At 44.3% G+C, this 27,413-nt stretch overlaps 1 protein-coding gene across 1 annotated transcript in view; it reads left to right on the plus strand.

Annotated features, from left to right (window-relative positions):
- Window positions 1-13,224, plus strand: part of LOC135551666 (protein LYRIC-like) — a 30,128-nt gene extending 16,904 nt beyond the window's left edge. The window contains exons 4-11 of the mRNA XM_064982844.1: window positions 727-882; window positions 1,831-1,878; window positions 2,080-2,247; window positions 9,404-9,481; window positions 9,732-9,803; window positions 9,900-10,147; window positions 10,971-11,058; window positions 11,355-13,224. Of these exons, the coding sequence (XP_064838916.1) occupies window positions 727-882; window positions 1,831-1,878; window positions 2,080-2,247; window positions 9,404-9,481; window positions 9,732-9,803; window positions 9,900-10,147; window positions 10,971-11,058; window positions 11,355-11,428 (932 nt within the window). The 3' untranslated portion in view covers window positions 11,429-13,224. The remainder of the gene's footprint in view (window positions 1-726; window positions 883-1,830; window positions 1,879-2,079; window positions 2,248-9,403; window positions 9,482-9,731; window positions 9,804-9,899; window positions 10,148-10,970; window positions 11,059-11,354) is intronic.
- The last annotated feature ends 14,189 nt before the right edge of the window (window positions 13,225-27,413 follow it).

The following is a 27,413-nucleotide window of genomic DNA, read 5'->3' on the forward strand; positions in this document are numbered from 1 at the left end:
AAATAAAATACTTCACCATGAAGAGAATGATATTCATATCTGTAGTTATGGATTTCTGTAAAGTTCAGATCAAGGATCCACGCGCCCGTACCACTAGTCTGCTACTGGGTATAAATCCACTTCAGTTACTGTACTTCATTAACCCAAAATGTTCAATGTGTCATGTCATAGCTGACACCCCATTTATTTCTGCAGACATTTTTTTATCTTAATCCAGAGTAGATATTTAAGAGTTTTTGGAAAACGTGGACACAACTTGTGTGATTTTACTGAAATTCTGTTACCAAACTTTGCAAATGCACAGCTCTTTCAGTAAATGTTTTTGTAAAATGTTATAAGTAGTCCTTGTGCATAGAGTTTTATGGTTTGTTAAACTTCTAAATCATTTTTTTTATTTGGCATACATTTGAAATGGAAAATCAGTCTCGGCGCAAATCCGTTACCTTGGAAATACCCTCAATGTTAGAATGTGGGAGGGGAAGCTGATCCTACATCTTTACCTAGGGGGAAATTCACCCCAGATCTCTTAAAGTTAGGGAGATGAAACAACATTTATAATCCTAGTAGATTTAAAGAAGCCAAACCCCTGCTCTCTCTTCCAGGTGAAACAACATTTATAATCCTAGTAGATTTAAAGAAACCAAACCCCTGCTCTCTCTTCCAGGTGAAACAACATTTATAATCCTAGTAGATTTAAAGAAACCAAACCCCTCCTCTCTCTTCCAGGTGCGTGGGAGACTAAGGTGAGTAACCGGGAGAAGCGGCAGCAGAAGAGGAAGGAGAAGGGGCCTGACGGGTCAGGAAGCCCGGAGGGGGTGGCGGTACCTCACCGCCAGGTGGAACAGCCTCCTCTCACCTCCCCGGTCAACAGGAAGAACAGAGGTATGCCACCTGTATTAGGCTGGTAACTTTCCCATGTCTCCCAGAAATCCTGGTTGGAAGATCATCAGAATCACTAAGGAATAAATAGGAAATCTGTGACTCTGGGCAGTTTGGGAAAGTTACTGAGAGCTTGCCACCCTAGCACTGACTCACTGTGTCTTTTGTCTTCACAAAGTGTGTCAGAGGCTCTCAAGGATATGTACCGGTGTGGAGTTAAAACATGTACCACATTGAACAGAGACGTATGTGTATGAAGCTGTTTATAGGGCCAGTTTATTCCAAAGCATGTCATATTTCGCTCCCTTTTTAGTTGGGTTTGAACACCTGAAACTCCTTTCACTCCTCTCCTGGGTAGGGCTCCGGTGTTATGTGATCTCCTGAGTAGGGCTCCGGTGTTATGTGATCTCCTGAGTAGGGCTCCGGTGTTATGTGATCTCCTGAGTAGGGCTCCGGTGTTATGTGATCTCCTGAGAAGGGCTCCGGTGTTATGTGATCTCCTGAGTAGGGCTCCGGTGTTATGTGATCTCCTGAGTAGGGCTCCGGTGTTATGTGATCTCCTGTGTAGGGCTCCGGTGTTATGTGATCTCCTGAGTAGGGCTCCGGTGTTATGTGATCTCCTGGGTAGGGCTCCGGTGTTATGTGATCTCCTGAGTAGGGCTCCGGTGTTATGTGATCTCCTGAGTAGGGCTCCGGTGTTATGTGATCTCCTGGGTAGGGCTCCGGTGTTATGTGATCTCCTGAGGAGGGCTCCGGTGTTATGTGATCTCCTGAGTAGGGCTCCGGTGTTATGTGATCTCCTGAGTAGGGCTCCGGTGTTATGTGATCTCCTGAGTAGGGCTCCGGTGTTATGTGATCTCCTGAGGAGGGCTCCGGTGTTATGTGATCTCCTGAGGAGGGCTTCTTTAGTATGTTCTCTCCATTGAGACAGTGTCTTCTCTTCCCCCTTAGAGCCCTTGCACCTGAGGCCTGGGAAAGGAGATTCTTTCACGACACCAGGTAAAGTGCCGCTGTCTCCTGGTCTGATTCTTGTCCCATCAATAACTGAACTGTTCAATCCTGTACAGACATAGTTTATCCTGGACTGTCCTTTCCTGTGAAGAACACCGCTTGTTGCATCCAGCTGAGTGTGTCCATGGAAGGATAACATTTTCACTAAGCCAAAGTAACACTGACCGATCCATGTCTCCCTCCCTCTAGTGTCCACCAGCTGGAGAGAGGAGCCGTCAGTGAACGGTGGAGGGTGGCCAGATATCTCCATGAAGCTGCCCACCCATATATGCTCTTCAGATGGGGAGAAGTGGCCGGCCATCCCGAAAGGACCCCGACACTTGAACTCTGAACCCACCTGGAGACAGGACACTGAAGGTAACCTACTGGGCTTACCCCTAACCCTACCTGGGCACACCTAACCCTACCTGGGCACACCTAACCCTACCTGGGCACACCTAACCCTACCTGGGCTTAACCCTAACCCTACCTGGGTACAGGACACTGAAGGTAACCTACTGGGCTTAACCCTAACCCTACCTGGGCATACCTAACCCTACCTGGGCTTAACCCTAACCCTACCTGGGCACACCTAACCCTACCTGGGCACACCTAACCCTACCTGGGCACACCTAACCCTACCTGGGCACACCTAACCCTACCTGGGCTTAACCCTAACCCTACCTGGGTACAGGACACTGAAGGTAACCTACTGGGCTTAACCCTAACCCTACCTGGGCTTAACCCTAACCCTACCTGGGCTTAACCCTAACCCTACCTGGGCACACCTAACCCTACCTGGGTACAGGACACTGAAGGTAACCTACTGGGCTTAACCCTAACCCTACCTGGGCATACCTAACCCTACCTGGGCACACCTAACCCTACCTGGGCTTAACCCTAACCTTACCTGGGCTTAACCCTAACCTTACCTGGGCTTAACCCTAACCCTACCTGGGCACACCTAACCCTACCTGGGTACAGGACACTGAAGGTAACCTACTGGGCTTAACCCTAACCCTACCTGGGCTTAACCCTAACCCTACCTGGGCTTAACCCTAACCCTACCTGGGCTTAACCCTAACCCTACCTGGGCTTAACCCTAACCCTACCTGAGCTTAACCCTAACCCTACCTGGGCTTAACCCTAACCCTACCTGAGCATACCTAACCCTACCTGAGCTTAACCCTAACCCTACCTGGGCCTAACCCTACCTGAACACACCTAACCCAACCTGGGTATAGGACACTGAAGGAATTGAATTGCTGAAAATTTGCTTTACAATACAGCAACATTTTCTCTATGCTGCAAGGATGCCTTTCTAGCTAATATACTGTTAGTTTACACTTCTTCTTCCAATTAACTTTGGGGAGGTCACAATAATGAAAATTGACCATCTATCCATTTAAAAAATGTTGATTACTTGTACTTGCCATTATCATTCTCCTGATACGACAAGATGTGACCTTTGGTGTTGCTAACATAACATATTATGGGATCTCTGGGTCACCGGTTTGCCTGGGTGGGAGTCCCTGGGCAAGAAAAGTTGGAAAAGCACTCCTAACCCACCTGGGGATAGGACACTGAAGGTAACCTACTGGACTTAACCCTAACCCACCTGGGGATAGGACACTGAAGGTAACCTAGGCTTGGGTTTGGATGGTGGAGTCATCATCTTGGTCCTGTTAAAGTTTTTTTATTTTTTATTTTAAGAGGTTGGACTTTTAGCACATATAGCATCTTAGCACATATAGCATTTTAGCACATTGGTGTCACCTCGTCAGTCAGTATGCGTTACACCTGTGCTGGCTGCCATCTTGTTAGTGGGAAGGTGTTTCACCTGTGTTGGCCCAGGTGTTATTTAGGAGTGGCTGACCCAGTGCTCCAGTGGAGCGTGAGAGATGTTGGGAAGAGCTCCACTTCACATCAGCTGAGGTGTGAATTAATGCTCAACCTATATAAGGTTGAAAGAAGTCTGAGTTTTGGTTTTCCCTGTTTTGCTCCATATTCTTTTTACTCCCTGTCCTAAGTTGTGGGTTTTTACCGCCCTTCATCCAGGACCACCCCCCTGGGTCAAAAAGCAGACCTTCCTACAGAGCACAGTGGGGAGAGAGACCTCACACCTCCTTTCGACGTAACGTCTCAGTGTACGCAAGTCTGCGGTAGGAACCTCACCGACAGGTCTTGCTCTAAGATCTGCCTTGTCAAAATTTACCCAACAGGCAACTGAGAGAGAGCAGTGAAATTCTATACCATCCTTGACGAGCAAAGCAACAGATCATTGGTGGTTCTTCGATATCTTCAGGGTACAAGGCCCCAGCTCTCCCTACTCCCTTAGACCTGCGCTGGAGTGATGGAGACAGTTGGAAGAAGAGCCAACGGCTACCAGGTAGAATCTATGGATGGGCAAGTCAGTCTTCTGCTGCCAACTCTCATCGAGTGTAATGAGATTCAGCTCTCATCATGCTCCTTCTTGGAAGAGACATTACCAGAGTCTACAAGGTGCGCAAGCAAGTTAATGGGTCCCATGACTTACCTTACGCCCAGAAGTTTGACCTCAGATGGGTCATAATAGGCCATGTCTGCTTATGCAGTGCAGCTTGGGTCTCAACTGGGACCTCAGGACCGATACTTTCACCTTCAAGGTAGCCAAAGATGAGAAGCCCTTCACACACCGAGGAGTGCGATCAACTGGGAACACTCTGTACGACCCTCTGGGATTTGTGGCCCCTGTCACCATTCAAGGCAAGTCTATTCTCAGGGAGCTCACAATGGCGAATGGGACTCCCCCCTGCCTCCAGAAATGGAGGAGCCATGAGTTGCATGGAGAGAGTCTTTGAAAGAGCTATGTAACCTCCTTATCCCTTTGGCCTATACTAAGGTCTCACCCTCAGAAACGAGACGAAGAGAACTATGCATATTCTCGGATGCATCCACAAAGGCAATAGCCGCAGGTGCCTACCTCAGTGACAGACGTCAAAGGATTGAGTCACATGGGCTTTTGTTATGGGTAAAGCAAAACTGACGGCACACCCAGAACACACGATTCCAAGGTTGGAACTCTGCGCAGCAGTCGAGTTTGCCGGGCTCATCACCTCAGAAATAGACATTGAGCTTGATGATACAACCTTCCACACAAACAGCTGGGTGGTGTTAGGCTACATCTACAATGAGACCCGGCGTTTCTACGTCTGTCAGTAATCGAGTCCATCGGATAAGGAGATCTACCTACAGATCAGCAGACCTCTCAGACACAACCTGGCTCTCTGGCCCAGCGTTTCTGACACGCCGGTCTCTGTCTTGAAAGGGATGCTTTTGAGCTCATCAACCCCCCCTCCCCCAAAGACAACTTCCTTACGATTTAGGGTTAGGTTCTCCACATGGAAGTCGCCGACTCGTGCCATCACTCACCTCGTCCACGTCCCTCGTCTCTTTATCAACACTACTGCAGGGAAAAACAGCAACTGTAAGGGCTGGCACTACTGTCAGACAGCATGCACACCAGACATATTCTCTCAGTCAAAGGATATTGTCATACAGACAGTCCAAGAGGAAATCAATCCAAGAGAGTTTGAGTGGATCAGGAACCAGGAAAAAATTCCTTACGAAAGCTCTCTGAGAGCCTTAGATCCATTAACTTATAAAGACGGCCTCCTGAGAGTTGAGGGTCGCATCACAGAAGCAAAACATGGACATGACGAGAAGAACCCCCTGATCATCCCGGGGAAGCATCACGTCGCAACTTTACTGGTGAGACACAAACGGATCCAACATCAGGGATGCCTTTTCACAGAGGGAGCCATCCGTACAACCGGTCTTTGGATAGTTGGCAGTGAAAGGTGCGTGAACAGCATCATCCACCAGTGTCACCTGTCGGAGACTTCGCTGTCCTCCTTAGGCACAGAAGATGGCCAGCCTTCCTGCTGATCGTCTTTCCACCGAACCTCCGTTCATCCATGTCGGTCTGGATGTGTTTGGTCCATGGACCGTTGGGGCCTGCAAGGAACATAAGATCCCCTCGAACATCAACGACGACTCCGTGGATACCTACCTGTCAGAACAGGGCTGCATCTGGATATTCAACCCCCCACATGCCTCTCACATGGCTGGTGCCTGGGAGAGGATGATTGGTATAGAATCCAGGATTCTCCTTGCTATGTTCCTCCAACAGGGTCATTCAACGATAAGTCACGAAACGCCCATTACTCTGATGGCAGAAGTGGCTGCCATCATCAATGCCAGACCTTTGGTTCCAGTCTCTACAGATCCAGATGACCCCCTCATACTTACACCTGCTGCTCTCCTCACAGAGAAAGTGAGTATTCCTTAGAGTCCTGCTGACGACTATGGAGCCAAGGACCTCTTTAAGCGGCAGTGACTTCAGGTTCAACATCTTGCAAATACCTTCTGGGATAGGTGGAGGAAACCATACCTGTCTTCACTTCAGATAAGAAGGAAGTGGCAGTCAAACCAGCCCAACCTTGAGCCTGGAAGCATTGTCCTCTTCAAAGACAAGTCAATGAATGGCCTGTTGGACTGGTAACTCAGGTCTTCCCCGGCAAGGATGGTAAAGTCGACGTTAGACTCTGCAAGCAAGAAGGAACTAAGTTCTTTCTTAGGCCCGTCACAGAGACGGTCCTTCTCCTCCCTCCAGAGGTCTAAACAAACAAGTTCTCTTATATGGACATTCCATAGTTATCAGTGGTTATCAGAGTTCTAATACTTACCTATATTACTAACCTTGAATTTAGCTCCCCCTAGTGTTGATCTGGAGTATTTTCCTTTACCGAGAAAATAGACCTGTTAGGAGGAAGTTGTTCATTGTTGCCTCATGTAGAGCTCAGAGTGCTCTGTTTCCGTTGTCTGCTTATGATCTTTGTCCATCCATTACGTTGTATGCCTTAGGAAGCTTTGTCAGTTAGTATTTTCATTCCTTTTGCATACATCTTTCCTTTCAGAGCATTATTTGGATGTGTATGTGTACTTTGTGGAATAGATGGACAACACTAGCTTAATTGCTACAGTATGTTAGCCTAGCTTTTACTTGTTGTCAGTGTGAGCAAAATATCAGGTTACATTCATATCTAGTTTGTATTTTAGGACAGATTACATTGGTTTATGCAGACATTATTGTCTTTGTCTCAGTTTCATGCTGTTTCAACTCAATACATCTTGTGAACATGGAGATCATGCTTTGAGGATTATTGATGTGAAGGCGTTTAACTTGCTGTCAAAATATGCACTGTAATGCATATGGAGGACAGTACAGTGTTGTGTGTCAGTTGACTCTGCAAATAACTTGGAATTTCCAACACATTGTTCCTTATTAAAACATGAAGTGATGCAGTCAGTCTCCCCTCAACTCTGAGCCAAGAGACACTGGGATGCATAGTATTAATATCAGCCCTCTGATTACAATGAAGAACAAGACATGCCGCTCTGTTCTGGGCCAGCAGCACCTTAACTCAGTCCTTCTTTGCAGCACTGTACCACATGGCTGGACAATATCCAAGAGTGCACTGTACCTGGCTAGTTACGGCTAAGGTTGAAAAGCCAAACAGGTTATGGTCAATAACATCAAATGTTGTGCTGTTGGTTCCCATTATTTGGCAGAACCTACCTTATCATTCCATTTAATACCCTTGTTCCCATCAGTTGGTATAGCCCACCATATCGTTTGCTTCCTTTAAACGCTATCACAGCCGTGTTGCTGAGAATCATTAGTACCAGTTGATAATATTGATACAAAAGACATGTCGGCTAATTAAATCATTATGCAGACCTAACAGTTTGAACCCGACGCATGGCGCAATAGTTGGCTGTGTCATCACACAGTTCCATGATTAGTGCAGGCAATAGACGAGGGTATAACCTAGTTTTGTACAGTGTTCTCCCTGTTATAATTATATGTACACTAATCTTCCAACATTACCATGGGTTGAAGAACTGAACGAATCAAACCACCATTTTCTTTATTTTGTGTGAAGGCTTTCCAGGCCAGTTTAAATACTTAACTAAACCTAAATAATCTACACAATCAGAGTATTTTTCAATCTACCATTTGGGGCTGAACTGGAAACACATATTTAGATGACTTTCTTTAAATGACATTTATTCAGAGTGGGCAAGTTAGCCACACCTACAGGGCGTGTTACACGACTGAATTGAGCCCCACAGTAGATGTCATAATACCCATACAACCTGGTGGTCAAATGGAGACGGTTCCAATCGTTTTCCCACCATTTATTTTTCCCATGGGGGATTTTAGAAACATTTAAAATAAGGGCTGTGTTTCGTGTAGAGTGATGTTTTGACAACCGTGTAAATCGAGGACAAGGTGACTTTTATCAATATATTCGGCTCTTATTTACTCTGATTTGACAAATGCTAATTAGCATCAAAGTAAACATCATGCAAAACTACAAATCCCTGCAAGCTCCTGACACCTTTGCTAACAGGTATTTTGCCAATTAAAACTTACAAAAGACTTAACAGAATTGTACATTTTTAAAGCAATTTATCCTATTTAATCTTCACTACTGTTAGTCTTTGGTTTTTCCATTTATATTTCGAGGTTGGACATTAGCACGTAGGGCACACCGATTTGGTGTTACCTCGTTAGTCAGTATGTGTTACATCTTTGCTGGCCCAGGTGATATTTAAGAGTGGATGAGTGGATGGCCCAGTGCTTCAGTTGTCTTATAAAAAATAAAATTAAAACAATCCTTTATCTGATCTTCATTGTTTTCATTGTGCTCCACTTTTTTGTTTGTTTCCTTGGTGTGGGTTTTAATTGTTGTCCTCTTCTTGGGAAAATTTAGTGGGTCTAATGGTGGGTGTCTTTTAGGTCCCAGTTGTTGTAGCTAGTCATCTTTCAGTGGACCCCCCCATGAGTATCTTTCAGAACCTCCCCAAGAACCCCCCCCACCTGTTTGATTTTGGTTGTTGATGATTCTGTTAGTTCCCCCTCCTGTTTGAGATAGTTTATTTGGTTTTCTCGCTGGCAAACGTCACACTACAGTGAGCTAACATTAGATAGTTAATCCAGAGATTCTTCCCTTTGTCTCGATTCGTCAGTCTCGTCCAGATCATCGTGGCATTTGTTAGCCACATTAGCAGCTAATTAGCGTTTCATTTTGGGGGGTGGGTTAATTATAAGCGGATATTATGATAAAAGTCACCTTGTCCCAGAGAGATTTACATGGTTATCAAAATGCCACGCCAGGGTAAACCTACAAGGGTTTCTAAAATTCCATATGGAATAACAAATACTGCAATAAACGATTTGAAAAATTGCCCTGTTTGACTGCTAGGTTTTATGGGTATTATGACTCATACTGTGGTACTATAAGGTAAGTCTGAATACCAAATACTGAGACGTGTGTACGAAAGGTATACATTCATAAGTCTGAATCTGCCCCTTAACGTTTCCATCTGTTAGATGGATTTGAGAATGCCAACTGAATTTCAAAGCGTTTGTGTTTTTCTGGATGTTCTGTGATAACAACAGTCTCTATTGGTTTATTCCTTCCAGGGTCGTGGAGTGGGGTTGATGGGAGGATGAAGACTGAACTAAACACATTACCCTCTGTACTTGGACTGAAGACTATAGGTGATTTAACACTTATCACTGATGTCAAGGACTGTAGAATGGACTATTTTGTATGGTTTGAGGAAGGCTAAGATGCACTCTCTCTCTCTCTCTTTCTCTTTCTCTTTCTCTTTCTCTCTCTCTCTCTCTCTCTCTCTCTCTCTCTCTCTCTCTCTCTCTCTCTCTCTCTCTCTCTCTCTTTCTCTCTTTCTCTCTCTCTCTCTTTCTCTGTCTCTGTCTCTGTGTCTGTCTGTCTGTCTGTCTCCTCCAGAGCACATCACCCATCCTGCCTCTGAGCTGCAGTGGGAATGCCCCTCTCCTTCTGATGAGTGGTCAGGATTAAGTAAGAAACAATTAGTTTAGAGTAAATATAGCAACTGTGCTGTGATTTCTGCCTTCACTGGGTGGGTAACTGGCATTTTCTCTATTCTGTTTCCAGGCGGTATTGCAGCAGCGGACCCCAGCTCAGACTGGAACGCCCCTACAGAGCTGTGGGGGAACTATGAGGGACCCCCGGTGGTAGAGGCCCCCGGTCCCCCGCCCCAGGACCCTGCACCCAACCACCCCCAGGGGGCACAGGGGTCAGACGATGACAAGGAGAAGGATGACTCTGCCGGGGGGGCTGCCAGGTCCAAGAAGAAGAAGAAGAGGAAGAAGAAAGCCGAGGAAGGTGGTCCTACAGGCCAGGTAACAGACGTGTGGTGCTGCAGGCCAGGTAACAGACGTGTGGTGCTGCAGGCCAGGTAACAGACGTGTGGTGCTGCAGGCCAGGTAACAGACGTGTGGTGCTGCAGGCCAGGTAACAGACGTGTGGTGCTACAGGCCAGGTAACAGACGTGTGGTGCTGCAGGCCAGGTAACAGACGTGTGGTGCTGCAGGCCAGGTAACAGACGTGTGGTGCTACAGGCCAGGTATCAGGCGTGTGGTGCTACAGGCCAGGTAACAGACGTGTGGTGCTACAGGCCAGGTAGCAGACGTGTGGTGCTGCAGGCCAGGTAACAGACGTGTGGTGCTGCAGGCCAGGTAACAGACGTGTGGTGCTGCAGGCCAGGTAACAGACGTGTGGTGCTACAGGCCAGGTAACAGACGTGTGGTGCTGCAGGCCAGGTAACAGACGTGTGGTGCTGCAGGCCAGGTAACAGACGTGTGGTGCTGCAGGCCAGGTAACAGACGTGTGGTGCTGCAGGCCAGGTAACAGATGTGTCTGCATCCCAAATGGCTAAGAAAGCTGCAATGAATATCTAGTATTCTACATGACAGAGAATGATGTGTTGTATTTCCAGTGTCCTGTAACATTGTAACGTCTTGAGTAGTTGAAACAGGATGTGAAAGGTGTGTTGCTGGTCATATTTGCAGCCTTTTCCCGATATACAGTAGTGCAGTGTTTTTAACCAAGACCCCTGGTAAAAAGTAGTACACTATAAAGGGTGCTATTTGGGACTCAACCCCTTGACTGTGGTGTGTTGTGTAACCAGCTATGACATGGTGTGACTTGTCCTTCTCTATACAGGTGACCTCTGAGAGCATGACAGTCACACCAGTGGAGAGTTCAGCACCAGCAGGGACCAAACAGTCCATCTCCCAGCCGTCCTCACAAAGTAAGATACTAGTAGTAGCAAACTTAACCATAGTTTACGTCCAAAATGGCACCCTATTCCCTTTTATAGCGCACTACTTTAAAAATAGGGTGCCATTTTGGGACAGTCAGTGTGTTGCTACTCATGTGTATCAACACTGAACAGATCAGATCTCTCTCATTGTGAAGCCAAACTATTTTCTTACAATGGTTGGTGTCACTACTGCTGACTTGCTTTCCACTACTGCTGACTTGCTTTTCCATAATAAATATCATGTATTTCTGTTTTTGACACATTGTCCATTCTTTTCTCTTCAGAAATATCCGACCCGAGCTTCGATGCTCCCAGGCCGTCCCAGAAGAAGAAGAGCCGGAAAGAGACAGGAAGTTAAGAAACAAGAACCCACATGAATTATTATGCAAAAGGATTGTTCAATGTGTTATAAATGCAATCAATCATTTGCAAGTACAGACTTTTATACAGAATAGTTTGACTGTACTTTTTAAATATCCCAAAAAAAGAGAGAGAACAGCTCATTTAGCTGGGGACTGGGGACTGGTCCTATCAGCCTAATCTAACCTATTTACACTAAATGCTACACTGAAGTGGAATAGGGGGTTTAGGAGGGAGGTTGTTAACTTGCGGTGAGGTAGAAGTTTGTGAATTATTCAAAAGTAGCCTGTGTACCAGAGTCCTAGCTAGCTAGTACAGTGTCGCCCCCCCCACCTCCTGCCTGTGTACCGGAGTCCTAGCTAGCTAGCTAGTACAGTGTCGCCCCCCCCACCTCCTGCCTGTTTACCGGGGTCCTAGCTAGCTAGCTGGTACAGTGTCACCCCATCTCCCACCTGTGTACCGGAGTCCAAGCTAGCTAGCTGGTACAGTGTCGCCCCATCTCCCACCTGTGTACCGGAGTCCTAGCTAGCTAGCTGGTACAGTAAAGCCCCCCCACCCGCCTCCTGCCTGTGTACCGGAGTCCTAGCTAGCTAGCTAGTACAGTGTCGCCCCCCCCACCTCGTGCCTGTGTACCGGAGTCCTAGCTAGCTAGCTACTACAGTGTTGCCCCCCCCCACCTCCCGCCTGTGTACCGGGGTCCTAGCTTAAATATGGACCAATTGAAGTATAAAGAGGGGTGAAGATATGAAGTACTTAGACACCAGTAGAGGCAGTATGACAGGAAGTACTTCCAGACACCAGTATGAGACAGGAAGTACTTAGACACCAGTAGTGTTGTGCTCTGCTGTGTATGAGAGGGTTCTTATCTTAACCTCTTTTCTTCCATCCTATCTGGTGGGAAAAGGCCGTGCCATATGTACAGAACACAAGGGCTTTTCCTAATGTGTCATTTTTCTGGGATTGATTGCACTGTCAGGCTGGATCCTATATGTTATCTTTGTCTTTTCATGATTGTTTTTTAAAAAGACCGTTTAGCAGAATGTGAAGGTGTAATTCCTGGTTGTGACTTAAGTTGGAAGTCAATGTGCTGATAAGGGAGGGGTGGCTGGGGTGGGGAGGTACTGAAGATGAGACGGCGTGTGGAGCAGCTTTAATTCCATGTCAGTCATTTTAAAGGTATCAGGAACTGAATTGTATTGCCTTAACCTGTAGTATATTAGTATGTGCAGTTATTTACATCTCTTCTGTGATAGTTTTCAGATCAAGGGCTGGGGAGTTACCGCATCCATCCTATTGCAAGTTTGGTTCTAAAAAAAAATGCATTTAGTCTCTTGACTGACGACCGTACTCATACAGTATGATTTAAAGAATGGGCGGGTTACTACTTCTGATTGGTACTTTATCACTCACTGTATATAGCCTTGAATGAGCGGAAGGACTGGGCTTGAAGATTGAGGGCTGACAGCCTGCCTACGCTTTAGCTGAAATCAAATGGACTGTATTATTGGTAGCTTTTAAGTGTGTAAAGAAGAGCGTTGCCGAATGGAGGCTCTTAGCTCAGTGTTTTACAGCCCATAGTTCTCTGTAGACTAGATCAGTCAAGTCTGGTGGCGCTGCACTCACCTGACTCTCTCTGTTGATCATTAACCTTTTTAAAAGATGATTCAATCATGTATTTATACCTTCTCCTTTAGAAGAATGATTTAAGAATGATTTTGTTTATGAAGAAATGCAATGATTTTTCAAGGTTTGTTGAAATAAAACAATATAACTCCTAATGCTTTACTGCAACTACGACCAGTTTCTTATTAGACAGCAATTCAACACATTCACAGAAAGTCATGGTAACATAATAGGACTGGGGCGATTTCGCCTAAAAATGATATCTCCATTATTATTATAGATTTTTTTTCAAACTTATGGCTAATTCACAACATAAAAAGATTAAATGTTTTCTCTTTGTTGTACAATTTAGCAGTCAAATACACTGCATTTAAAAACAGTCAGCTATAATGTAATTAATTCAGGGCTTGTTAAGTTATACCTAGGCTAGATATAAACCTTCCACAACCATAAGACCCACTAATAATTACATTATTTTTATCAAAATAGTTTAATCAGCTTTTTTACAAAAATCACTGTCGCTTTCAAGTCCGTCTGAAAATACGGTTTTGCTACAAATTTAACCAGAGCCATGCATAACACACATACACTAATAATGACTAACCTGTTGTAGCAGGCATTATAGAACATTAACACCGGTCTCAACCATCTCTCAAGCACAAGCCCACGTGCTAGTGAGTAGCCAGCTCATCTCTATGGGAATCTAGTGAGTAGCCAACTCATCTCTATGGGAATCTAGTGAGTAGCCAGCTCATCTCTATGGGAATCTAGTGAGTAGCCAGCTCATCTCTATGGGAATCTAGTGAGTAGACAGCTCATCTCTATGGGAATCTAGTGACGAGACAGCTCATCTCTATGGGAATCTAGTGAGTAGCCAGCTCATCTCTATGGGAATCTAGTGAGTAGCCAGTTCATCTCTATGGGAATCTAGTGAGTAGCCAGCTCATCTCTATGGGAATCTAGTGGGTAGCCAGCTCATCTCTATGGGAATCTAGTGAGTAGCCAGCTCATCTCTATGGGAATCTAGTAAGTAGCCAGTTCATCTCTATGGGAATCTAGTGAGTAGCCAGCTCATCTCTATGGGAATCTAGTGGGTAGCCAGCTCATCTCTATGGGAATCTAGTGAGTAGCCAGCTCATCTCTATGGGAATCTAGTGGGTAGCCAGCTCATCTCTATGGGAATCTAGTGAGTAGCCAGCTCATCTCTATGGGAATCTAGTGAGTAGCCAGCTCATCTCTATGGGAATCTAGTGAGTAGCCAGTTCATCTCTATGGGAATCTAGTGAGTAGCCAGCTCATCTCTATGGGAATCTAGTGGGTAGCCAGCTCATCTCTATGGGAATCTAGTGAGTAGCCAGCTCATCTCTGGGAATCTAGTAAGTAGCCAGCTCATCTCTATGGGAATCTAGTGAGTAGCCTGCTATTGAGTAGCCAGCTCATCTCTATGGGAATCTAGTAAGTAGCCAGCTCATCTCTATGGGAATCTAGTGAGTAGCCTGCTATTGAGTAGCCAGCTCATCTCTATGGGAATCTAGTAAGTAGCCAGCTCATCTCTATGGGAATTGAGTGAGTAGCCAGCTCATCTCTATGGGAATCTAGTGAGTAACCAGCTCATCTCTATGGGAATCGAGTGAGTAGCCAGTTCATCTCTATGGGCATCTAGTGAGTAGCCAGCTCATCTCTATGGGAATCTAGTGAGTAGCCAGCTCATCTCTATGGGAATCTAGTGAGTAGCCAGCTCATCTCTATGGGAATCTAGTGAGTAGCCAGCTCATCTCTATGGGAATCTAGTGAGTAGCCAGCTCATCTCTATGGGAATCTAGTGAGTAGCCAGCTCATCTCTATGGGAATCTAGTGAGTAGCCAGCTCATCTCTATGGGAATCTAGCCAGCTCTGATCTAGTACTGAACAAAAATATAAACGCAACAATTTCAACAACTTTACTGAGTTATAGTTCATATAAGGAAATCAGTCAATTAAAATAAATGTATTAGGCCCTGATGACTGGGCAGGGGCATAGACATGGATGGGCCTGGGAGGGCATTGGCCCACCCACTGGGGAGTCAGGCCCAGCCAATCAGAATGACTTTTCCCCCCACCAAAGGGCTTTATTACAGAAATATTCAGTTTCATCAGCTCTCCGGGTGGCTGGTCTCAGATGATCCCGCAGGTGTAGAAGCCGGATGTGGAGGTCCTGGGCTGGCATGGTTAACCGTAGTCTGCGCTTGTGAGGCCGGTTGGACATACTGGCAAATTCTCTAAAACAAGAGAGACTGCTTATGGTAGAGAAATTATTGAGAGAAGCTTTTTGTGAGTATGGATAGTTCCTGGGATCTTTTATTTCAGCTCATGAAACATGGGACCCACACTTTACATGTTGCGGTTTATATATATTTTCTGCATATTTGCTTGCTAACATGGTAGACAGTTGAATCGTTAGGAAAAACCCTTCAACTGTTTGAACAGCATGCAAGCCTGTCCACTTTGTTCAGATGTTGAAATCAAGTGGCCTAACTTATTTCTCATCATGAGAACTAGTTGCCTATTCCTTTTATAATTGTTTTATGCTTCTTGCACATTTATAAAACACACAAGACAGCTAGTATAAGTCTTTGGCTAAAATGCTGCCGTACATGGTACCACAATGATATGCACGACAAACTGAGCATTCATTTTCCAGAACCAATGTTCATTGATACTCCTCTTTTGGAATTGTCTGCTCTGAACTGCAATTTGAGCAGTTGAGACATAAAAAGAGTATCGGTTAACTTCTCTACAACAGTCAAATAATGTCTCAATAGTATCTGTGTCCATATGACCGATTCTGTTGGACCAAACTTCAAATAGCGAGTTGAAACCTCTTGTCAGTGAGGAAAAAGTGATCAAATGTTATTTGTCACGTGTAGACCTCACAGTGAAATGCTGAATACAACAGGTGTAGTAGACCTCATAGTGAAATGCTGAATACAACAGGTGTAGTAGACCTCACAGTGAAATGCTGAATACAACAGGTGTAGTAGACCTTACAGTGAAATGCTGAATACAACAGGTGTGTAGACCTCACAGTGAAATGCTGAATACAACAGGTGTAGCAGACCTCACAGTGAAATGCTGAATACAACAGGTGTAGTAGATCTTACAGTGAAATGCTGAATACAACAGGTGTAGTAGACCTCACAGTGAAATGCTGAATACAACAGGTGTAGTAGACCTCACAGTGAAATGCTGAATACAACAGGTGTAGTAGACCTTACAGTGAAATGCTGAATACAACAGGTGTAGTAGACCTCACAGTGAAATGCTGAATACAACAGGTGTAGTAGACCTGAAATGCTGAATACAACAGGTGTAGTGGAATTTACAGTGAAATGCTGAATACAACAGGTACAACAGTAAATGCTGAATACAACAGGTGTAGTAGACCTCAGTGAAATGCTGAATACAACAGGTGTAGTAGACCTTACAGTGAAATGCTGAATACAACAGGTGTAGACCTCACAGTGAAATGCTGAATACAACAGGTGTAGACCTCACAGTGAAATGCTGAATACAACAGGTGTAGTACAGTGAAATGCTGAATACAACAGGTGTAGACCTCACAGTGAAATGCTGAATACAACAGGTGTAGTAGAAATGCCTTACAATACAACAGGTGTAGTAGACCTTACAGTGAAATGCTGAATACAACAGGTGTAGTAGACCTTAGTGAAATGCTGAATACAACAGGTGTAGAGACCTCACAGTGAAATGCTGAATACAACAGGTGCTGAATACAACAAGTAGATCTTACAGTGAAATGCTGAATACAACAGGTGTAGTAGACCTTTACAGTGAAATGCTGAATACAACAGGTGTTGTAGACCTTATAATACGTGAATACAACAGGTGTTGTAGACCTTACAGTGAAATGCTGAGGTGTAGACCTCACAGGTGAAATGCTGAATACAACAGGTGTAGTAGACCTTACAGTGAAATGCTGAATACAACAGGTGTAGTAGACCTCTTACAGTGAAATGCTGAATACAACAGGTGTAGTAGAATTTACAGTGAAATGCTGAATACAACAGGTGTAGTAGACCTTACAGTGAAATGCCAGTGTGTTGACCTAGACCTGTAGTAGACCTACAGTGAAATGCTGAATACAACAGGTGTAGAGAAATGCCTCACAGTGAAATGCTGAATACAACAGGTGTAGTAGACCTCACAGTGAAATGCTGAATACAACAGGTGTAGTAGACCTTACAGTGAAATGCTGAATACAACAGGTGGAGTAGACCTTACAGTGAAATGCTGAATACAACAGGTGTAGTAGACCTTACAGTGAAATGCTGAATACAACAGGTGTAGTAGACCTTACAGTGAAATGCTGAATACAACAGGTGTAGTAGACTCACAGTGAAATGCTGAATACAACAGGTGTTGTAGACCTGTGAAATGCTGAATACAACAGGTGTAGTAGACCTCACAGTGAAATGCTGAATACAACAGGTGTAGTAGACCTTACAGTGAAATGCTGAATACAACAGGTGTATTACAGTGAAATGCTGAATACAACAGGTGTAGGTGTAGACCTCACAGTGAAATGCTGAATACAACAGGTGTAGTAGACCTTACAGTGAAATGCTGAACAACAGGTGTAGTAGACCTTACAGTGAAATGCTGAATACAACAGGTGTAGTAGACCTTACAGTGAAATGCTGAATACAACAGGTGTAGTAGACCTTACAGTGAAATGCTGAATACAACAGGTGTAGGTAGACCTCACAGTGAAATGCTGAATACAACAGGTGTAGTAGACCTTACAGTGAAATGCTGAATACAACAGGTGTAGGTAGACCTCACAGTGAAATGCTGAATACAACAAGTGTAGTAGAGGTTGTTTTCCTGGCACCACACGGCCAGGTCTCTGACCTCCTCCCTATACGCTGTCTCATTGTCGGTGATCAGGCCTACCACTGTTGTCATCGGCTAACTTAATGTCACCAAAGCCCCATATACTACCCATCATTGCGACCTGTATGCTCTCGTTGGCTGGCCCTTGCTTCATGTTCCTCGCCAAACCCACTTGCTCCAGGTCATCTAAAAGTATTTTCTAGGTAAAGCTCCGCCTTATGTCAGCTCACTGGTCACCATAGCAACACCCACCCATAGCACACACTCCAGCAGGTATTTTTCACTGGTCATAACCAAATGCATGCTTTTCAACCGTTCGCTGCCTGCACCCGCACGCCTGACTAGTATCACCACCCTGGATGGTTCCGACCTTGAATATGTGGACATCTATAAGTACCTAGGTGTCTGGCTAGACTGTAAATTCTCCTTCCAGACTCATATCAAACATCTCCAATCGAAAATCAAATCTAGAGTCTGCTTTCTATTCCGCAACAAAGCCTCCTTCACTCACGCCGCCAAACTTACCCTAGTAAAACTGACTATCCTACCGATCCTCGACTTCGGCGACGTCATCTACAAAATAGCTTCCAACACTCTACTCAGCAAACTGGATGCAGTTTATCACAGTGCCATCCGTTTTGTCACTAAAGCACCTTATACCACCCACCACTGCGACTTGTATGCTCTAGTCGGCTGGCCCTCGCTACATATTCGTCGCCAGACCCACTGGTTCCAGGTCATCTACAAGTCCATGCTAGGTAAAGCTCCGCCTTATCTCAGTTCACTGGTCACGATGGCAACACCCACCCGTAGATCATCCCTAAAGCCAACACGTCATTTGGCCGCCTTTCGTTCCAGTTCTCTGCTGCCTGTGACTGGAACGAATTGCAAAAATCGCTGAAGTTGGAGACTTTTATCTCCCTCAACTTCAAACATCTGCTATCTGAGCAGCTAACCGATCGCTGCAGCTGTACATAGTCTTATCGGTAAATAGCCCACCCAATTTTACCTACCTCATCCCCATACTGTTTTTATTTATTTACTTTTCTGCTCTACCTGTACATGACCATCTGATCATTTATCACTCGTGTTAATCTGCAATATTGTAATTATCCGCCTACCTCCTCATGCCTTTTGCACACAATGTATATACTATTTTTTCTACTGTGTTATTGACTTGTTAATTGTTTACTCCATGTGTAACTCTGTGTTGTCTGTTCACACTGCTATGCTTTATCTTGGCCAGGTCGCAGTTGTAAATGAGAACTTGTTCTCAACTAGCCTACCTGGTTAAATAAAGGTGAAATAAAAATAGAATATTTTTAAAGTGAGCATGTTTGGGATGCTCTGGATCGACATGTACAACAGCGTGTTCCAGTAACTTTGCTGATGTGTCGGGATTCAAATGATGGTCACACCAGATACTGACTGGTTTTCTGATCCACGCCACTGCCTTTTAAGGGATATGTTACCAAATTCAAAAGGCACTCGCACATCTGAGCAATCTAATTTGCAGGTGCATGGCAACAAATGAACAAGATGAAGGAAAAAGGAAACAGCACACTGCTCTTGATAGTATCACTGATCTTTAATAAGCTTCCGTATCGGCCACACGGCCTTCGGCAGAGTTTTTGACGAAGCTCTGACAAAGGCCGTGTCCCGATACGTAAAGCTCTGACGAAGGCCGTGTCTCGGTACGTAAAGCTCTGACGAAGGCCGTGTCTCGGTACGTAAAGCTCTGACGAAGGCCGTGTCCCGATACGTAAAGCTCTGACGAAGGCCGTGTCCCGATACGTAAAGCTCTGACGAAGGCCGTGTCCCGATGCGTAAAGCTCTGACGAAGGCCGTGTCCCGATGTCCTGATGCGCACGATCCCGATACGTAAAGCTCTGACGAAGGCCGTGTCTCGGTACGTAAAGCTCTGACGAAGGCCGTGTCTCGGTACGTAAAGCTCTGACGAAGGCCGTGTCCCGATACGTAAAGCTCTGACGAAGGCCGTGTCCCGATGCGTAAAGCTCTGACGAAGGCCGTGTCTCGGTACGTAAAGCTCATTAAAGATCAGTGATACTATCAAGAGCAGTGTGCGGTTTCCCTTTTCCTTCAAGGGATATGTTACCAACAGATGCATATCTGTATTCCCAGTCATAAGAAATCCATAGACCAGGGCCTAATGAATTTCCTTATGAACTCTAACTCAGCAAAGTCTTCGAAATTGTTGCATGTTGAGTTTATATTTTTGATCAGTATAATATACTTTAGCAGTCAAAGTTTGGACACACGAACACATTCCAGGGCGTTTACTACATTGTAGAATAATAGTGAAGACATCAAAACTATGAAATAACAAATGGAATCATGTAGTAACCAAAGAGTGTTAAAAAAAGCTAATATATTTTTCAAAGTAACCACCCTTTGCACACTTGTTTGATTTGTTTAACACTTTTTTGGTTACTACATGATTCAGTTTGTGTTCACTATTATTCTACAATGTAGAAAATAGTTCAAATAAAGAATAACCCATCAATGAGTAGATTTGCTCTTTCCATAACAGACTGACCAGGTGAAAGCTATGATCCTTTATTGATGTCACCTGTTAAATCCACTTCAGTGTAGATGAAGGAGAGGAGTCAGGTTAAAGGTTACTAAACCTTGACACATGGATTGTATCTGTGTCATTCAGAGGGTGAATGGGCAAGACAAAATATTTAAGTGTCTTTGAGGGGGTTATGGTAGGAGTGCTGCTGGGTTTTTCACGTTCAACAGTTTCCTGTGCGTATTAACAATGGTCAACCACCCAAAGGACGTCCATCCAGCCAACTAGAAAACTGTGGCTGTGTCATTATAGAATGTAGTTGTATTCTATCCTGTGGCAGGCCGTGTCATTATAGAATGTAGTTGTATCCTACCCTGTGGCAGGCCGTGTCATTATAGAATGTAGTTGTATCCTACCCTGTGGCAGGCCGTGTCATAAAAGAATGTAGTTGTATTCTATCCTGTGGCAGGCCATGTCATTATAGAATGTAGTTGTATTCTATCCTGTGGCAGGCCGTGTCATTATAGAATGTTGTATTCTATCTTGTGGCAGGAGGCCGTGTCATTATAGAATGTAGTTGTATTCTATCCTGTGGCAGGCCGTATCATTATAGAATGTAGTTGTATTCTATCCTGTGGCAGTAGGCCGTGTCATTATAGAATGTAGTTGTATTCTATCCTGTGGCAGTAGGCCGTGTCATTATAGAATGTAGTTGTATTCTATCCTGTGGCAGGAGGCGTGTCATTATAGAACGTTGTTGTATTCTATCCTGTGGCAGGCCGTGTCATTATAAAATGTTGTATTCTATCTTGTGGCAGGAGGCCGTGTCATTATAGAATGTAGTTGTATTCTATCCTGTGGCAGGCCGTATCATTATAGAATGTAGTTGTATTCTATCCTGTGGCAGTAGGCCGTGTCATTATAGAACGTTGTTGTATTCTATCCTGTGGCAGGCCGTGTCATTATAGAATGTTGTATTCTATCTTGTGGCAGGAGGCCGTGTCATTATAGAATGTTGTATTCTATCTTGTGGCAGGAGGCCGTGTCATTATAATATAATAATAATATATCCCATTTAGCAGACGCTTTTGTCCAAAGCGACTTACTATCGGCTGGGGCCATGTACTTACATATGGGTGGTCCCAGTGGGAATCGAATCCCACGACGCTTGGCGTGTCATTATAGAATGCGTTGCTCTACCGACTGAGCCACACAGGACCATTATAGAATGTTGTATTCTATCTTGTGGCAGGAGGCCGTGTCATTATAGAATGTAGTTGTATTCTATCCTGTGGCAGGCCGTGTCATTATAGAATGAAGTTGTATTCTATCTTGTGGCAGGAGGCCGTGTCATTATAGAATGTTGTTGTATTCTATCCTGTGGCAGGAGCTGTGTCATTATAGAATGTGGCAGGCCGTGTCATAAAAGAATGTAGTTGTATTCTATCCTGTGGCAGGCCATGTCATTATAGAATGTAGTTGTATTCTATCCTGTGGCAGGCCGTGTCATTATAGAATGTAGTTGTATTCTATCCTGTGGCAGGCCGTATCATTATAGAATGTAGTTGTATTCTATCCTGTGGCAGTAGGCCGTGTCATTATAGAATGTAGTTGTATTCTATCCTGTGGCAGTAGGCCGTATCATTATAGAATGTAGTTGTATTCTATCCTGTGGCAGGAGGCCGAGTCATTATAGAATGTAGTTGTATTCTATCCTGTGGCAGGCCACGTCATTATAGAATGTTGTTGTATTTTATCCTGTGGCAGGAGGCCGTGTCATTATAGAATCTAGTTGTATCCTATCCTGTGGCAGGCCGTGTAATTATAGAATGTAGTTGTATTCTATCCTGTGGCAGGAGGCCGTGTCATTATAGAATGTAGTTGTATTCTATCCTGTGGCAGGCCGTGTCATTATAGAATGTAGTTGTATTCTATCCTGTGGCAGGAGGCCGTGTCATTATAGAATGTTGTTGTATTCTATCCTGTGGCAGGAGGCCGTGTCATTATAGAATCTAGTTGTATCCTATCCTGTGGCAGGCCGTGTCATTATAGAATGTAGTTGTATTCTATCCTGTGGCAGGAGGCCGTGTCATGATAGAATATAGTTGTTTTCTATCCTGTGGCAGGCCGTGTCATTATAGAATGTAGTTGTATTCTATCCTGTGGCAGGCCGTGTCATTATAGAATGTAGTTGTATTCTATCCTGTGGCAGGAGGCCGTGTCATTATAGAATGTTGTTGTATTCTATCCTGTGGCAGGAGGCCGTGTCATTCTAGAATGTTGTTGTATTCTATCCTGTGGCAGGCCGTGTCATTATAGAATGTAGTTGTATTCTATCCTGTGGCAGGCCGTGTCATTATAGAATGTAGTTGTATCCTACCCTGTGGCAGGCCGTGTCATTATAGAATGTAGTTGTATCCTACCCTGTGGTAGGCCGTGTCATAAAAGAATGTAGTTGTATTCTATCCTGTGGCAGGCCATGTCATTATAGAATGTAGTTGTATTCTATCCTGTGGCAGGCCGTGTCATTATAGAATGTAGTTGTATTCTATCCTGTGGCAGGCCGTATCATTATAGAATGTAGTTGTATTCTATCTTGTGGCAGTAGGCCGTGTCATTATAGAATGTAGTTGTATTCTATCTTGTGGCAGGAGGCCGAGTCATTATAGAATGTAGTTGTATTCTATCCTGTGTCATTATAGAATGTAGTTGTATTCTATCCTGTGGCAGGCCGTATCATTATAGAATGTAGTTGTATTCTATCCTGTGGCAGTAGGCCGTGTCATTATAGAATGTAGTTGTATTCTATCCTGTGGCAGGCCGTATCATTATAGAATGTAGTTGTATTCTATCCTGTGGCAGGAGGCCGTGTCATTATAGAATGTTGTTGTATTCTATCCTGTGGCAGGCCGTGTAATTATAGAATGTAGTTGTATTCTATCCTGTGGCAGGAGGCCGTGTCATTATAGAATGTAGTTGTATTCTATCCTGTGGCAGGCCGTGTCATTATAGAATGTAGTTGTATTCTATCCTGTGGCAGGAGGCCGTGTCATTATAGAATGTTGTTGTATTCTATCCTGTGGCAGGAGGCCGTGTCATTATAGAATCTAGTTGTATCCTATCCTGTGGCAGGCCGTGTCATTATAGAATGTAGTTGTATTCTATCCTGTGGCAGGAGGGGCCGTGTCATGATAGAATATAGTTGTTTTCTATCCTGTGGCAGGCCGTGTCATTATAGAATGTAGTTGTATTCTATCCTGTGGCAGGCCGTGTCATTATAGAATGTAGTTGTATTCTATCCTGTGGCAGGAGGCCGTGTCATTATAGAATGTTGTTGTATTCTATCCTGTGGCAGGAGGCCGTGTCATTATAGAATGTTGTTGTATTCTATCCTGTGGCAGGCCGTGTCATTATAGAATGTAGTTGTATTCTATCCTGTGGCAGGCCGTGTCATTATAGAATGTAGTTGTATCCTACCCTGTGGCAGGCCGTGTCATTATAGAATGTAGTTGTATCCTACCCTGTGGTAGGCCGTGTCATAAAAGAATGTAGTTGTATTCTATCCTGTGGCAGGCCATGTCATTATAGAATGTAGTTGTATTCTATCCTGTGGCAGGCCGTGTCATTATAGAATGTAGTTGTATTCTATCTGTGGCAGGCCGTATCATTATAGAATGTAGTTGTATTCTATCTTGTGGCAGTAGGCCGTGTCATTATAGAATGTAGTTGTATTCTATCTTGTGGCAGGAGGCCGAGTCATTATAGAATGTAGTTGTATTCTATCCTGTGTCATTATAGAATGTAGTTGTATTCTATCCTGTGGCAGGCCATGTCATTATAGAATGTAGTTGTATTCTATCCTGTGGCAGGCCGTATCATTATAGAATGTAGTTGTATTCTATCTTGTGGCAGGAGGCCGTGTCATTATAGAATGTAGTTGTATTCTATCCTGTGGCAGGCCATGTCATTATAGAATGTTGTTGTATTCTATCCTGTGGCAGGAGGCCGTGTCATTATAGAATCTAGTTGTATCCTATCCTGTGGCAGGCCGTGTCATTATAGAATGTGGTTGTATTCTATCCTGTGGCAGGAGGCCGTGTCATTATAGAATGTAGTTGTATTCTATCCTGTGGCAGGAGGCCGTGTCATTATAGAATGTAGTTGTATTCTATCCTGTGGCAGGAGGCCGTGTCATTATAGAATGTAGTTGTATTCTATCCTGTGGCAGGAGGCCGTGTCATTATAGAATGTTGTTGTATTCTATCCTGTGGCAGGAGGCCGTGTCATTATAGAATGTTGTTGTATTCTATCCTGTGGCAGGCCATGTCATTATAGAATGTAGTTGTATTCTATCCTGTGGCAGGCCGTGTCATTATAGAATGTAGTTGTATCCTACCCTGTGGCAGGCCGTGTCATTATAGAATGTAGTTGTATCCTACCCTGTGGCAGGCCGTGTCATAAAAGAATGTAGTTGTATTCTATCCTGTGGCAGGCCATGTCATTATAGAATGTAGTTGTATTCTATCCTGTGGCAGGCCGTGTAATTATAGAATGTAGTTGTATTCTATCCTGTGGCAGGAGGCCGTGTCATTATAGAATGTAGTTGTATTCTATCCTGTGGCAGGCCGTGTCATTATAGAATGTAGTTGTATTCTATCCTGTGGCAGGAGGCCGTGTCATTATAGAATGTTGTTGTATTCTATCCTGTGGCAGGAGGCCGTGTCATTATAGAATCTAGTTGTATCTATCCTGTGGCAGGCCGTGTCATTATAGAATGTAGTTGTATTCTATCCTGTGGCAGGAGGCCGTGTCATTATAGAATATAGTTGTATTCTATCCTGTGGCAGGCCGTGTCATTATAGAATGTAGTTGTATTCTATCCTGTGGCAGGCCGTGTCATTATAGAATGTAGTTGTATTCTATCCTGTGGCAGGAGGCCGTGTCATTATAGAATGTTGTTGTATTCTATCCTGTGGCAGGAGGCCGTGTCATTATAGAATGTTGTTGTATTCTATCCTGTGGCAGGCCGTGTCATTATAGAATGTAGTTGTATTCTATCCTGTGGCAGGCCGTGTCATTATAGAATGTAGTTGTATCCTACCCTGTGGCAGGCCGTGTCATTATAGAATGTAGTTGTATCCTACCCTGTGGCAGGCCGTGTCATAAAAGAATGTAGTTGTATTCTATCCTGTGGCAGGCCATGTCATTATAGAATGTAGTTGTATTCTATCCTGTGGCAGGCCGTGTCATTATAGAATGTAGTTGTATTCTATCCTGTGGCAGGCCGTATCATTATAGAATGTAGTTGTATTCTATCCTGTGGCAGTAGGCCGTGTCATTATAGAATGTAGTTGTATTCTATCCTGTGGCAGTAGGCCGTATCATTATAGAATGTAGTTGTATTCTATCCTGTGGCAGGAGGCCGAGTCATTATAGAATGTAGTTGTATTCTATCCTGTGGCAGGCCATGTCATTATAGAATGTTGTTGTATTCTATCCTGTGGCAGGAGGCCGTGTCATTATAGAATCTAGTTGTATCCTATCCTGTGGCAGGCCGTGTAATTATAGAATGTAGTTGTATTCTATCCTGTGGCAGGAGGCCGTGTCATTATAGAATGTAGTTGTATTCTATCCTGTGGCAGGCCGTGTCATTATAGAATGTAGTTGTATTCTATCCTGTGGCAGGAGGCCGTGTCATTATAGAATGTTGTTGTATTCTATCCTGTGGCAGGAGGCCGTGTCATTATAGAATCTAGTTGTATCCTATCCTGTGGCAGGCCGTGTCATTATAGAATGTAGTTGTATTCTATCCTGTGGCAGGAGGCCGTGTCATTATAGAATATAGTTGTATTCTATCCTGTGGCAGGCCGTGTCATTATAGAATGTAGTTGTATTCTATCCTGTGGCAGGCCGTGTCATTATAGAATGTAGTTGTATTCTATCCTGTGGCAGAGGCCGTGTCATTATAGAATGTTGTTGTATTCTATCCTGTGGCAGGAGGCTGTGTCATTATAGAATGTTGTTGTATTCTATCCTGTGGCAGGCCGTGTCATTATAGAATGTAGTTGTATTCTATCCTGTGGCAGGCCGTGTCATTATAGAATGTAGTTGTATCCTACCCTGTGGCAGGCCGTGTCATTATAGAATGTAGTTGTATCCTACCCTGTGGCAGGCCGTGTCATAAAAGAATGTAGTTGTATTCTATCCTGTGGCAGGCCATGTCATTATAGAATGTAGTTGTATTCTATCCTGTGGCAGGCCGTGTCATTATAGAATGTAGTTGTATTCTATCCTGTGGCAGGCCGTGTCATTATAGAATCTAGTTGTATCCTATCCTGTGGCAGGCCGTGTCATTATAGAATGTGAGTTGTATTCTATCCTGTGGCAGGAGGCCGTGTCATTATAGAATGTAGTTGTATTCTATCCTGTGGCAGGCCGTGTCATTATAGAATGTAGTTGTATTCTATCCTGTGGCAGGAGGCAGCCGTGTCATTATAGAATGTTGTTGTATTCTATCCTGTGGCAGGAGGCCGTGTCATTATAGAATGTTGTTGTATTCTATCCTGTGGCAGGCCGTGTCATTATAGAATGTAGTTGTATTCTATCCTGTGGCAGGCCGTGTCATTATAGAATGTAGTTGTATCCTACCCTGTGGCAGGCCGTGTCATTATAGAATGTAGTTGTATCCTACCCTGTGGCAGGCCGTGTCATAAAAGAATGTAGTTGTATTCTATCCTGTGGCAGGCCATGTCATTATAGAATGTAGTTGTATTCTATCCTGTGGCAGGCCGTGTCATTATAGAATGTAGTTGTATTCTATCCTGTGGCAGGCCGTATCATTATAGAATGTAGTTGTATTCTATCCTGTGGCGTAGGCCGTGTCATTATAGAATGTGGTTGTATTCTATCCTGTGGCAGCCCGTATCATTATAGA

The sequence above is a fragment of the Oncorhynchus masou genome, chromosome 13 (genome assembly GCF_036934945.1).
Source record: "Oncorhynchus masou masou isolate Uvic2021 chromosome 13, UVic_Omas_1.1, whole genome shotgun sequence".
NCBI lineage: Eukaryota > Metazoa > Chordata > Actinopteri > Salmoniformes > Salmonidae > Oncorhynchus > Oncorhynchus masou.